Consider the following 15256-nt stretch of genomic DNA (forward strand, 5'->3'; position numbering starts at 1 on the left):
ATTTTCATTGGCAAGACCTTGAATAAATGTATCAAACATGCAACAATAAGTTTATACTGAAGGTTAACACTTTATAGACCAGAAGGCCAAAAGCATCGAGAATTTCGTCCAGATGATCTTTTTTTTTTTCAACACCACAATTTACCGCACGGTAAATGTTACTTCATTTGTAAACACAGGCCATGGCCTCTAACATTGCGGAAAAGAAATGTACGACTTAAAGTTATAAAGATTTCACTATTTCAATTCAGAAACACGACGTGTATTATGGAACGCCAGAACTGTCTTATGTTAGATGAATACGAGATTTCTGCTTTATTTAGAGTAGTATCTTCTCAAGTTCATATTATTTCTTGTTAATTACTGTGTTATCATGTTAACTTGCAACGCTATCATGCCTAACGTATTAACCATTTTGTCTGAGAGACGTATTATTTTGTTAAACGACCATCATATTTTCTAAAAGGATCATGCTATCATGTCCAGTGTACATATTATCTGGTAAAAGTGACGTACTATTTTGTTAAACGACCATCCTACTTTCTCAAAGTAACATGCTATCATATCAAAGTGACGTACTATTTTGTTAAACGACCATCCTACTTTCTCAAAGTAACATGCTATCATGTCAAAGTGACGTACTATTTTGTTAAACGACCATCCTACTTTCTCAAAGTAACATGCTATCAAAGTGACGTACTATTTTGTTAAATGACCATCCTACTTTCTCAAAGTTACATGCTATCATGTCCAGTGTACATATTATCTTGTCAAAGTGACGTACTATTTTGTTAAACGACCATCCTACTTTCTCAAAGGAGAATGCTATCATGGCCAGTATATATACTCAGAGTGACTTTCTATCTTGTTAAGTAACCATCCCGTTTTCTCAAAGTAACGTACTATCACGTAAGAGTTAAACGACCATACTATTTTTTCGACATGATGAGAAAATAGGATGGTCGTTTAACATAATAGTACGTCACTCTGATATGATAGCATATAGTATATACACTAGGCATGATAGCGTGTTACTTTGAGAAAGTAGGATGATTGTTTAACAAAATAGTACGTCACTTTGACGAGATAGTATGTTCACTGGACATGATATTATGTTACTTTGAGAAAATAGGGTGGTCGTTTAACAAAATGGTACGTCTCTCTGACAAGATAGTATGTTCACTTGACATTATAGCATAATGTTTTGAGAAAATAGGATGGTCGTTTAACAAAATAATACGTCACTCTAACAAAATAGTACGTACGTTAGACACGATAGCATTGCTAGCCAACATTATAACACAGTAATTAACAAGACAAAACAAGATCTTGAGAAGACACTACTACTACTCTAACTAAAGAAGGTACCTCGTATTCAGCTCCGGTGTTCCATAGTGTACAGTTTTATAGCAGTACTATCATGCACAAAATATACTACTTTATTGCAATATTAGCCGGCACAACATAAACAAAAACATATTAAAAAAATACACGCACTCGATAGCTTTTCGTGTGTCCCAACATCAGTTTGACAGTCTCTTGTGCTGAATGATATTCCTAAAATTAGATTTTTTAAGAGACACTTCTAGCACCGGAATTTTCACAGAATTGTGTCTCAGAGAAATTCCTGAGAGGTTCCTGTTTCTGATGGCACCAAAATGTTTTGTAAACTTCTAAATCTAGGGTCATCGGTTAACTTTGGGTAGAATGAATGCATTGGTATCAAGTCCGAGAGAAAACCATCATCATCTATCGTATGGTACACTTCCGTTTTACCAGACTTTGCTTTCACTTTGAAGATCACGTGACGTTTGTCCGTATCTATGACCGGAAGCTTCATTCCTCCGAGACTATCGCTTTGGTCTTGGCTCTTTGAAACTTCATTGATTGTATCTTGATTCATATCCATTGGAAATGACTGCGGTCTTAATGTCGAGCGTTCGCGTGTGGTCTCTACTGTGGAACTATTAACAGCATTCTTAGTTTTATTCCTACTTCCAGCAGTTAACGCCAGTTTCTGCTGTTGTCTTTTATTCATCCGCAAGGTGAAAGAACGCTGATGCAAATTGATCAGTCTACTTATTCTTTCTTTCTCAATATTGATATGTGCTAATTTAATGTCTAACATATGCTCCTGGGTGGCATTGTCATAAAGAAGAACTCTTGATACTTTTGATTTCGGCAATAGGGACTTTTTCTGGCTGCCGTAATTTGGAGCTATGAGAGGAGGTCTATGCATGTACTTGATATTGATTTCTTCTTTTGGTTGCTTTAGACTGTTGTTTTTACCGCCGCTAGGTCTAGCCATGATGTTTCACTGAAATGAAAAATAACCACATTAATATAATTCAGATTCAGATCCAACAGTAATATTTGTATTCGGTAATTGACAGTACTTGAAATAACTTTTATCACTGCTTTAACGCTTTCCACTCAATCATTTCTAACGGAACATGTGAAAACGTTGAATTATAGCATTGGTATAATGTATTCTAGCATAAAACTGTCGTTTTCAAGGAGTGTTTTACCAAGAGAGTAAATGTATGTCGACAATATCACGTGCTATCACTACACTTTTTTATATATGCGTGTTCCGCGTATTACAAGCACTTAAACATTCGGGTAATAAAAACACGTTTTAGTGGAAACATTAAATTTACTTCATTCACCTTTTTATACGTTTAGTCTACAACAGCGTTAAACATTAGGACATGCATTATATTTAATTGATACGCTAAAAAGGTGTGATGCCAACCAATCCCTTGGGATTCTGCATGCAGACGCTATAACACGACAAATAAAACATGCGTTATCCCTACATTCATAGCATACTAAATATAACTCCATACATTTATCTTACAATATGAATAACACAAAGAAACAGAATTTACCTGGACTTTTTCTTATCTATATTAGAAAATTTTGATATCTTTCTTAATTTTGTAACAAATTATTCTTTTCTAAATAGAAATAATTCCTTTCTCCAAAATCCACGTACAAAGTCATTTTGACTTACGAATGACTTATACACTTTATGTCCGTACATATCGTACTATTTGTTTATCAATTATTTTATCATATGAAATATTTGAACATGATGGGACACCAAACAGAATAAGATCGTTGTCACAAAACAATCTATGTAAACAGTTTCGGTTATTGAAACCTACTTGAAGGCTGCTTAATTTATAGATTATCTTATTATATCAGTTTAAAGTTCTTCTTCGAACATCTATCTATCTATGCTTATTGTGATTCTTTATTTGTCGAAAAAAAAAAGAATATTGTTTTAAGGAATATAGATTTATATGCCGAGTTGTAATTCCCGCCACTTGGCGGGTATATCGTCACTTAAACATAAAAAAGGATATCGACCTGGTCTTCATAAATTATATATAGTATTTCAATCTGATTTTTCTAAATATAGATGAAATTAGAAGGGCGTATTTTAAAGATAAAAAAAATCGACAATATATTAATGTAAAATAATATAAAACTCAGAAAAATGTAATTATTAAGTTATTTTTACATGCGAATAAGATTTTGAGTGATATTTGACGACTTTCTGGAAAAAAGACGATAATAAAATGCTGTTGATATTTTTCATGTTTTTTTTTTCTATGATATTAATGATGCTAATATTTTTACATTTTTACGCATTTGGTATTTGCATTTTTTTTGGGGGTGTGTGTGTGGGGTGGGGTCTGGGGGGGGGGGGGAGCAATTTTAAGATTTTTAATCCATTGTTTCAGTATTTTTCTTTTAATTTTTCAAACTGTTTTTAGATAAATAGAAGACAAGCAAATACTAGAATACTAGAACGTTTTAACATAAAATATCGGAAAGCTCGGGCATTATGGAATGGCAAACTGCAATTCTTAAATGATTAGGTTTAAAGCTATCTTATCATGGCAAATGAAAATCTTTGTAAGGATAATTATTTCAGAATATTTACACGTTCCGAAATGTCTTATATAGTTACTCAGTAAATCCAACTAAACAATAATCTTATTCCATCTACAAATGCCCAACCTGTATTAACAAATGCAGTGAAAAACATGCCACCTTATTTTCAATTTTCTATTCACAAAAGGTTGTACGTCGGAATATTGACATGTTTATCGGTTTCTTATTGATCTAACACATTCACAGCAATTTACTTTAAATCATATTATTTGCTTTGGGGTTAAATAAAGTTTGCATCACTTTGATTCTATTTCGCAAGTAATAGATAATCAATTTGGTGAGATTATCAGTTACCCAAACAATTCCTTTTTGTGAATTTTGTTTTACCTTTATCACACTATCTGTATTACAGCGTTAAAGAGTTACCCGCTTAAAACTGTGGTTAATTTTTGTAAAATTTCATAACTGACATTGTTTTTATACTTTTTCGTAATACACTGCGGAAAAAAACCTTATCAGTTAGTGTATACGCCAAAGGTCATTTTCACAGAAACAAGAATTTGTAAAAGAGTTACCAACGTCCCCCGCCTAGGGACGTTTTTCATAGAACATATTGCATGCCAATACAACATCTAAGTAACAGGGCAACATACTAACAATGTATATAAATCATAACTATATATATCATATAATTCCTGAAGACATTATGAAGTTTAAAATGTCTGGAAATCTGTAATTGGTGAATGCTTTCAAATGCTAATATCTGTATTTTAATGTTACTCCTAAGAAAAATATAATTCTACTAGCTACACTACACATCGACCTAATGTGTTGCATCCGCGCAGTCTGGTCAGGCTCCATGCTGTTCGCTTTTAAAGCCTATTGGAATTGGAGAAACTGTTAGCGAACAGCATGGATCCTGACCAGACTGCGCGGATGCGCAGGCTGGTCTGGATCCATGCTGGTCGCATACCCACTATGTTGGTTTTCTCATGGCATGGCTAATATACCATTCAGTTACAACTTGTGCCTGGGTTTGCATTCTACAAATCTGCAACCGTTAATAGCTTTTCATATCTATCAATACCAACCATCTTATTTAAAACATAATTTCATTTTTAAATCAGTGGGGAAACTGATATAAAAAGACATGTATTGTACTTCAACATATACAAGGGAGGTAATTTCATGTACAAAAAAAAAAGAAAGTTAACTTGGGTGCTTGTGACTTTGATCTTTGCACATGACAGAATGTCTTGTAATGGTGAATATTTATCTCAAGTTATTTGAATATACACCAATGCATAAAAAGTTACAGACCAGACAAAAACAACAACACTAAAAATGCTCTATCTCCAAAGGTGATCTTGACCTTGAAGCTATGACACATTAACTTATTATGGGGAACATTTGTGCCAAGTCCTTTTAAAATCCATTGATTAATGGCAGAGTTACGGACCGGACAAGATCCAGACCATGTTAACCTTTAACCTCTAAGTGTGACCTTGACCTTAGAGCTAGGGGTCTGGGTCTTGCGCGTGTCACGTCGTTTAATTATGGGGAACATTAACCCTTGATGAATGGCAGAGTTATGGCTCGGACACGAAACAGACCATATTAACCTTTGACCTCTAAGTGTGATCTTTACCTTACAGCTAGGGGTCTGGGCATTGCGCCTGACACGTCGTATGATTATGGGGAAAATGTGTGCCAAGTAACTTCAAAATCCCTTGATAAATGGCAGAGTTATGGACCGCACACGAAACAGACCCTGTTAACCTTTGACCTCTACGTGTGACCTTGACCTTGGAGCTAATAATTTGAGTCTTGCGCATGACACGTCGTCTCATTGTGGGGAACATTTATGCCAAGTTATTTTAAAATCCCTTCGATGACAGAGTTATGGACCGGACACGAAGTATGACGGACGGATAGACGGAAGAATGGACGGAAGGATGCAGCCTATTTCTAATTCCCCCTTTTTTCTTCGAAAAAGACGGGGGACAAAAACGTACAGGACTTCATTTCTATTGATTCTATTACTTTAGGAAGCGTTATGGGAAAGTATAACGCTCTCTCCAAATAACGCTCTCCGGGGAGCTTTATACTTTGGTTGTAGCACCGCATAAAACTCCCGTCTGAAATATTCGCTACCCCGAGCTTTTATACGGAGGGGATGTATAGTCAGTCCATATAAAGTTGCCAGCTCGATAAAAAACAAGACATACAAGAAAATGATAAGCGGAAGAGCACCACCTGCGAGTGCCAACACTCGTTTGTAAGTGCTTGACATAAGAGTTATGGTTGATAACAGAGTTATGGTTGATAACAAAATATCTCATTTAACCAAGAAATTCAAATTTTCTTGATACAAAAGGGTCATGATTCAGACAAAATGTAAGCAGGAGTTATGGTTCTTGGCAAATATATTAAAATAATGATGATAAAAAAGTTGGCAAAGTTTTAGAGCTATATTGCTCTTACAGTATTTAAGTAAATCGGGCCTATACAAACATTTTAACTAGCTAAGTCAATATTTTCTAAATACAAAAACGACCTTAATACTAACAAATAGCAAGAGTTGTAGTTCTTAGCTAACGTACTCACATATAAAGATGTTTAACAGTATGCAAAATTTAACAGCTGTTGCTCGTATAGTATTCGAGTGAAGTGCACCAAAAAATCCCTTTTTTTCTGAGTGCAAATAGGGCTATAATTGTGATAAAATGCATTTGGAAGTTATTGCTCTTTGCCTACTTACTGACCTACAGATGATAAGCAAGTATGCAAAGTTTCAAAGCTATAGGTTTGGAGAAAAAGTGGACCTAAAGAAAAAAAGTTAACCAACACCGGCGCCGACGTTCATGTGGCGTCAATAGCTCGTAGATTTTTTATTTTCAAATATCAGATGAGCAAATAATAATAATGTCGCTCCAGGCCAAGCTGGAATCCTAACTTGAATAAGAACATAATTTATCTACCTACACATCAACATATAGAATGGCTAAATGTCCTTGTCATAGAGACTCGAACCGGTCAAAAACCCTTCAAGATATGGTTTGTGAAATATTTTTATTTCTAATTAATCAGCCGGATTTGAACTAGTCCAAATCGTGACGTAATTATCATTTTCATTTCTTAAAATGTGCACCACTACAGATGATACTTGTATGCCATGTACTTAACGCTAAATGCCAAATGTCAAATATTTAATGCTGCTTGTCAAATGATAAATAATTATTGCCATTTTTTTTTAACTTTATGAATTAAAGACCTGTATGAATGTAACTTTCAGTTAGTTTGTCGAGTCTGGGTATGTTCTACTGGCCATGCGATCGTAGTTCCGTAACTGTTTACTAATAGTTTAACCTTTAGTCTGCAAAATTTCTAAAGTGGACTGGTCCATCATTCAATTTGGGCAATACCATTTATTATTTGAAGGGGGGTTCACTGAAAATTTACCGACTGAATAGAGAACAGTGCATACCATGATCAGCCTGCACGGGTGTGCAGTCTGATCTTGGTCTGCGCTGGTCGCAAAGGCAGAATCACTTGCATTCGGCAAGCTAAAGTTAAGTCAGCTCTTATTTAAATGGACATTTAAAGCAATAGACTGTCGGCATGTATTGATTCGTGTTTAGTTTTTATTATTTTGACACTGTTTCCCAGTTGATGTTTTACATTAAGTATTTAGCACTTAACCATTTGACATCGGCCTTTTCCTACTTCTCTGGTTTAATTTATACGAATACTTCTGGGCAATAAATTTCCAATTTAAAAGTTTATTTTCGAAGACAATAGAAAATATAGTTCCATTTCACAGGTAATAAAAGCTTGCTTAGACAACTGCTTTGAAATAATTCATTTAAAGCTAAACGAGAAATCGATGGTAAACAATTGTATCAGATTGATTTTTGCATTTTTGTAAAGAGAAGAGAGCTTGCTTGATTCCGGTAATGTTGTTTCGTGTTTGATGCATGATTCGTTCTTGCGGAAACGCTTGCAATTGATGTATCAATCACTTACGCTCCATGCAGTTAACTAAACACTTTGTCCATTAAAATACATTGTTTTCATCCCGTTTGGAATGTTGGTTTTTGTATTTTATGTCTCTGTTTAATAAACATTTTATTTGCTATTTGAGAGATGGCGCAAATCCGTTCTGTTTGAATTTATTCAAAATGATATTTGACTTTTCGAAGATATTGTTGTAGTGGTGCACATTTAAGTTTATATTAACCTTCAGTACCTAATATGTTTTTAGACTTCGGTCAAGATTGTCACCAACCTCAGGTTCTATCAGCATGTATACTTGATAATCATGCAAGTGCTTAATATACGCCCGAAGGGACGTACAGTATTTCAGAAATAATTTATAGCAAAAGAGTGCTTTAACACTATTTATGCTCAATGGGCGGTTATACGCTGGGCGTAATAATTGCACGAGGGCGCAGCCCGAGTGAAATTATTTGTACGACGTATTACCGCCCGAGTGTATAAATAGTGTTAAAACACTCTTTTGCTATAAATTATTTCGATTCTAATATGCTCTTAACAGTAGATAAAATATAGAAGCGCTCTTTCTTGGTCGCAACAAAAACTTGACGTCACCGCACGTTAACGTGACGTGATTCTAGCTTAAGAGTGTATTAACTGAGACAAGCATATTAGAATATGTTATAACGCCGGTGTCCGTCTGTCCGTCCGTTAGCAGTTTCGTGCCGGCTCTGTAACTCTTGAACCCCTTGAATGATTTCAAAGGAACTTGACACAATTGTTCACCACATCGAGACGACGTGCAGAGCGCATGTTTTGGTTGGCTCGCTTCAAGGTCACAGGGGTCAAAGGTCATATGACTTTGTTTCGTGTCCGCGGATTTTAAAGAAACTTGGCACAAATGTTCACCACATCAAGACAACATGTACAGCACATGTTTTGGATGGCTCGCTTTCACGTCAAGGGCACACTTAGGGATCAAAGGTCATACCTTCGGGCCCTCTGTAACTTTTGAACCCCTTGAAGGATTTTGAATAAAACTGACACAAAAGTTCACCACATCAAGACGACCGACGTGCAGTGCACATGTTTTAGATGGCGCTCTTCAAGATCAAGGTCACACTAAGGAGTCAAAGGTTATATGATTTTGTTTCGTGTTCGCTCTGTAACTCTTGAACTGCTTGAAGATTTTAAAGAAACTTGGCACACATGTTCACCACATCGCAGTGACGTGCAGAGCGCATGTTTCAGATGGCTCGCTTTAAGGTCAAGGTCACACTTATAGGTCAAAGATCATACCTTCGGGCGTATTGCTCCGCATTGCGATGCTCTTGTATAGATTTGTTTTAATGTGATTGTTGTCTCCGAGTCTGTCCGAAACTTTTCATAGCTAATGTACATTTTCATTATAATATTGTTTTACCCGACTATAAATAAAATGTGTGTATGTTTGAAGTTAATTAAAGGGGCACGGATCTGGACTTATTCACTTTTTTCAAAATTATGAAAGTACTAGTAGGTTCATTTATCTGTAATTTTAAATAAAAAGTAAACTCAAAATAATGCAAGGGTTCTAGGCAGTATGTATGAGTCCATTAAATAAGTAAGTTTTCATAATGCATAAGAAATGGAAACAAAGGGAATGAATTCCGCTGTTGATTTAGCTTTTCCTTATAAGTCATAAAATTCTAACATGAAAAATAGTTATGATTTTTTTTTTGTAAATATTTCACTTATTTTGCTATACATTTTGAAATTTCTGACACTGCCTTTAATTGATATGTCACTAACTAATCAATTTTGTCAGCAGGCTGTGTTATATTATGATTTGCATGCTTATATATGCAACTATTTACATGTGCTTATAATTTAGATACAATCGATCTTGTATGGTATTTACATTTATGTTCATTCAATATTGTCAAGCCATCCAATATAATATATCTTGATTTTTTTTGTGCAAATAGGTTTTATTGGGTTCGTTCTTCACTTTAAAAATCGATGATATTAACATTTTTTTTATTTATAGGGTATAAACCGTCTTCCTAATTTTTCTGTTCAAGCCGAATAAACGCCTTCTGTCCCCAATAAGGCATATATGATAAGTCTAAATATGGTATAAAATCCAATTTGCAAACATAAAATATCCATCCACTTTCGTTGATATTTGATAAGGGTTGATGTTAGGAACATAAAGGCGGTAATCCCTTTCGTAAAATATGTTAATTCAATACCTAATATAATGTCTGAATGCGAATGCAACGGAAAATCAAATTAATGAAAAGAGGCTATGTATATATTTGAAAGACGAGACGTTTAACAAATACTAGCTATTTATTCTATATTCATATGCTCTAATTTTAAGATTTCATTTAAATGATTTTATTGTAAATCAATTTTAATAGGCAATGTACAAATTGTTCGTGACTGTGTTAATTGAGCTCGGGCTGTTGTAAATTTTGTTTATCTCATTAAGCGGGTAAGTATTATAACCATAAATATATATATAAGGGTCGCTTATAAAAAAGAGTGATGTATATTCTGTCTACAACATGTGTATAGTCATCCTATTTCTTATAAAAAAAAAATATATTTTATTGTGAGTGTGACCCATATATTTTTAACCTGCTATTTATTTATACAAGTGAGTTTCAAATACGAAAAAACGCCATTGATCCGTGACTTGTGATGATTCCTGTTTTGTTCTTATCATCCTAATTAATAAGCAGTTAAAAATAGGATATTACAAATGCCAGTCCCCACAAAACAAATACTCTGGTTTTGCGATTTTTTTTCAAGTTTTCAAGTTTAAAAGAGGAGCTGATATTCCTGTTTTAAGAATATGTATACTTGTAAAATTTATTTTTATGTAAAATATCGGTGTTTTGGAGCATAAAGGCATTAAACGTCTTGTCTTAAACATTTTTTCCTCTCGAAAATAATAATAATACATATATAAAAAGTTATCTCACCTATTTAGGCAAAAAACCACACATAACACAAACCAATAACGTTCAACCTCCGCTAGAATTTGATTAGAAACTACAAATAAACGAAATAAATTACACTTCTCTCCTTGTAATTTCACGGTTAAGACTAATTCCGATTCGAAATTTATCATATATTTACATAGATGTGAAAAAGGTTATCATGCGAATTGTGAAACTATCGGCTGCTCTCCCAGGGCTGACGATTTATTACTGCAATTAACAAGAATATTCAACCTGTCACGGGTATGTACTTTCATTATATTTGAAATCCATTTAATTGTCACTTTTACCATGGTGAGAGCCAACAATCAATGGAATTTAGTATTTATACAAGGCATGTTTAGTTTCAGTTTCAATAGGTAATTTCTGGATGAAAAGAAAGTTTTATATTTCATCCAGCTTTCAAAGGAATTGTTGTAAATGTTATACATTAATCATTACAAACTGTTTTCAATATCTCTTTTGACAGCGCATTTAATACTTCTTACAGTACAGAACAAAAACTTTAAGTCGTTCTTTGTCATTATTTTTGTTTTAGACAAGGAGGAAAACTACTGCTGCGCCATGCGACCTATTTAAAAGAAAATATATGGATGCACTGGCGGCCAGTTGCCAAATTCCAAATGCAAAATATGCTGCCAGTCTGATACGAAGCAATAGGGGACCTTCATCGCCGAGTGGTTAAGGATGCTGATCTCAAATTCCCTGCCTTCACCGCTGTGGGTTCGATGATGATTTTCTTTTCATATGAGGACTTGCATCCAGCTGGATTACAGGTGGTCGGCGGTTCTACCAAAATGCCAGCTCGTTCCTGAAATAATGTCTGGTAGTGCATCTGGGGTCTTTATCCACAATCAAAGACACTAATCACTTAAATAGTTTAGAAAAGTCGAGGTTCTACTATGAAGGCCAGTGACCACTTAAATGGTGCATTCATCAACTGATATGTAAAGATCTTTATCTATATAAGTAGGGAACAGTAAATATTTAGCATGTATTGTTTCGCATTTTGCAAAAGTTACATTAATCTGTGTGAAATTTTTATATATTTAGCATTAAGTATATGACAGTATCATGTATTTAGCATTAAGTATTTGGTATCAAGCATTAAGTATTTGACAATATGACGCACATTTTCGTTCGATATTAAGGGTGGTGGTATTTACGTGCACATACTTTAGAATATTTCCTGCACTTTATGTTGATGAGACCATGGAACCATGCAGATGCTAGCTTTATGTTTGTTTGCTTAGCAAAAGACCCGCCCTTGGAACTGGTATATTGAGCAGTATGTCGTAAATGACCATCAAAGGGAAAACGCGCTGCGCTATGCGATTTATTTGACACGATGAAATAAAACAAACTTCTTTAACATCTTGATATAAGCAACACCATGCTATTATTCAACATGTGCAAGCCATGACTCAAGACAAAGTTTGATGTGTGCACGTATTCAACACGCAGTCCTTAAACGCAATGCCATGGACCGCTACAAGGCATAAAGATACGATAGCCTTATGTTTAGAGTATCATTGTCAAACAAACGCACCGTCCATGTGACCAAGCTTAGCACATATATAGCTTTCTTGGAAACAGTTGTATGTTATATGCGTTTCGGTCACTGTGGTCAAAGTCAAGGTTGCTGCTACTAAAAATAGAAATGATTGTTTCAGGCTGCTCAATAAATTCACTGAGGAATAGGGTATTGTGTCCATACTTGGAATTTAGGAAGCTTGCGTGGAGACAATGGTTTAAGATGTATTTTGGGTTGCTTAGGTCAAGGTAAAAAAACATTGTTACTACTTAAGCACTGAGACCATTTTTTGTTTGTTTCATTTTAGGTAGATCTAGCTTGGTTCAAGGTCATTTTAGTAAACATAAAAAATTGATTTTCGATCAATAATTTAGAATGAGTAGCTTTCAAAACGACTGCAACTCAGTTGCATTTAATTGCTTTTTGTAGGCAGAGAATGCTTCTTCAATGGTAAAACCTGTATTCTAACACGACCCGATTTGTTTTCCTATTAAACAAAGAAGGCTGAAAACTGTGTGTTATTTTACAACAATTCACTGTTCTGACGTCACAATTATTACGTCATAGCGTCAAACGGCATAGTGGCGCGTTGGAAAAGAAACCAACAAAAAACAAACAAATATTTGATAGACGTCGTCGAAGATCTACTTAAAAATCCTTGGTAACGTGTTAGAATCGAAATAATATATCTCATTTAGCGATTTGCTCTTGAATAAAGTCACTGTTTGTCGTTCAGATGCGTATTAGTATATCACTCGGGCTGCGCCCTCGTGATATAATTCCTTCGCATGTGAACTCCAAACAATGATTTTATTCAACCACAAATCACTGGATGAGATATATTATTTCTTAATTCCGGACATGTTTTGGTTTGCCCAATATGGTGTTAGGACACCATCTAACCACGCGATGCACAGTGTAATCTTAAGGTATTAGATCACTAATAGTAATGTTTACAAAATGGCCTTTGCTTGGTATATTCTGAAAGGTAACCGTGTTTTGCACTATTTTGCAATTTTTAAACAACTTTTACCGTGCCGTTTTTTATAAATGTTGTATAACTTATGGTATCTCCTCAAGCTCAAGTAGAGACAAATTTCAAAGTGATAGCCACTATCCAAAACGTTTGCAGAGAACTCATTTTACCATTAATTTTAATAAAAGAAACATCAAACTATTGGTAAGCAATTATAAAACACAAAATAAAAATGTCAATATCATTTTTTCTATGGTGCCTCAAGTAAACGGATTTAATGAGACAGAATTCATTCTTTAACGTCGAATGCTGTGTTTCTGTTTTGAATTTTGCTTACCCCATTTAAAAATAACCTTAGGGCAGACGTAAAACCTACCTAAATTTCTTCCACAATATATAATCTAAGAGTGAAAGGAAAATAGAGAACTTTCACCGTGTGTAACTCAAAAAAGATGTGTAACTCTACCCCTTCTGTTTAAGTAGTAAATTCACTTTGAACACCAAGAAATCGCTTATAAGATTCATCTTTTTCCATTTTTATACAAGTAAAAACTTACTAGAAAAAAAAGGAAAATAAAGAAAAAAATTGGTCCCAGTAGGGCTTGAACCTACGCCCCACTAAGAATTGCAGTAAAAGTAGGTTTATGGTAGGAATTGAATACTTTTCAAAAAGGAGGTTCTCTGTTAGTGATCTAATACCTTAAAGTAACAAGGCATCCCACAAGGGAGGTGGCGGCATCATTGGTCCAGACCTCTTCTATGGAGGACTGTATAGAGTTCACCTATCGTTTCATATCCAGATTAGACACAAACACTGCTCCCCAACTCTTCACATAGTTCCTTGATTTTATGAAGTGTCACCGAATTTTACCGTTATATCTGCAATCTCACACAGTTTTGAAAAAAAAATCATAGTAAATAGTGTATGCAGTTATATCATTATATCCGTAAATAAATACAGTAGAAAAACATTTTCTATTCTCAAATATTTACTTAAGAAATAATTTATAGCAAAAGAGTGTTTTAACACTATTTATGCACGATGGGCGGTTATACGTCGGGCGTAATAATTTCACGAGGGCACAGTGGATCATGCAGGGTCGTACCAAACCATTTAACAGAAGCTGAACTTACATCAAAAGTGTATTTATAATTCTTGCATACCAGACGGGGATTTCCGGTATTTTTACCGGTGCTGGAAAAATCCACGGGAGTGTAAGATGACTACTGTGCTGTAAATGACGTATTACGAACTACATATAGGTAGAAGATTTATGTAGTAATCTATATTTTATTTAAAAAACGGAATAAAAATTCAGTACCTTGACAATTCCTCCATATGGGAAAATTAGACCCATCGATTTTTCACACGAGTGAAAATATTTTATATAGCGCAAAGAAGGAGCCCTTTACTTTATTTAAATTCATGGAAAAAGTATTATAGGTATTTTAGCTTTGCAAACGATGTGATAATATTCAATGCATTGTCTTTCTTACGAATATTTTATTTTAAAAATGAATTTTAAAGAAAATGGTCTTTTTTGCGTATACTTTATGTCTGTCTATCTAAAATATGGATAATTTGCTGACATTTCTTCTGTTTAACAAAGAATAAATAGATTCTTATGTGTGCTTAAAGACCTTTGCAAACGACTTAGTAATCTATATTCATTGAGCTATTGTTTCATACTAATTTCAGTTTTCTAGGTGAAGAAAAAAATGGTCTTTTTTAAGCATTTTGCAGATGAGTATAGGTTTTTTTTTCCTTATCGGAAAGACTCGAACATTCCCGTATGTTTCCGTCAATTCTTACGGAATTTAAGCTCCTTAACGGTAAAGACTGATATCTTCTCA

General features: G+C 34.4%; 1 protein-coding gene across 3 annotated transcripts; it reads right to left on the reverse strand.

Annotated features, from left to right (window-relative positions):
* Positions 1 to 1423: 1423 nt before the first annotated feature.
* LOC123536303 (uncharacterized) lies at positions 1424 to 11028 on the reverse strand. 3 transcript variants are annotated; one of them, XM_045319371.2, is made up of 2 exons: positions 10875 to 11028; positions 1424 to 2317 (listed from the first exon to the last, which is right to left on the reverse strand). In XM_045319371.2, the coding sequence occupies exon 2, from the start codon at positions 2306 to 2308 to the stop codon at positions 1616 to 1618; it is 693 nt and encodes a 230-aa protein (XP_045175306.1). In that variant the 5' UTR covers positions 2309 to 2317; positions 10875 to 11028; the 3' UTR covers positions 1424 to 1615. The 3 variants fall into 3 exon arrangements, with proteins under 3 accessions (XP_045175306.1, XP_053384017.1, XP_045175307.1); XM_053528042.1 differs by having other exon boundaries at positions 10969 to 10989; XM_045319372.2 differs by lacking the exon at positions 10875 to 11028 and adding an exon at positions 2892 to 3074.
* Between the last annotated feature and the right edge of the window lie 4228 nt (positions 11029 to 15256).

This window comes from Mercenaria mercenaria, chromosome 17, assembly GCF_021730395.1.
Source record: "Mercenaria mercenaria strain notata chromosome 17, MADL_Memer_1, whole genome shotgun sequence".
Classification (NCBI taxonomy): Eukaryota; Metazoa; Mollusca; class Bivalvia; order Venerida; family Veneridae; genus Mercenaria; species Mercenaria mercenaria.

Excerpts from the sequence above, each read along its gene's own strand:
- LOC123536303 (XM_045319371.2), bottom strand. The coding sequence starts at position 2,308 with ATGGCTAGACCTAGCGGCGGTAAAAACAACAGTCTAAAGCAACCAAAA.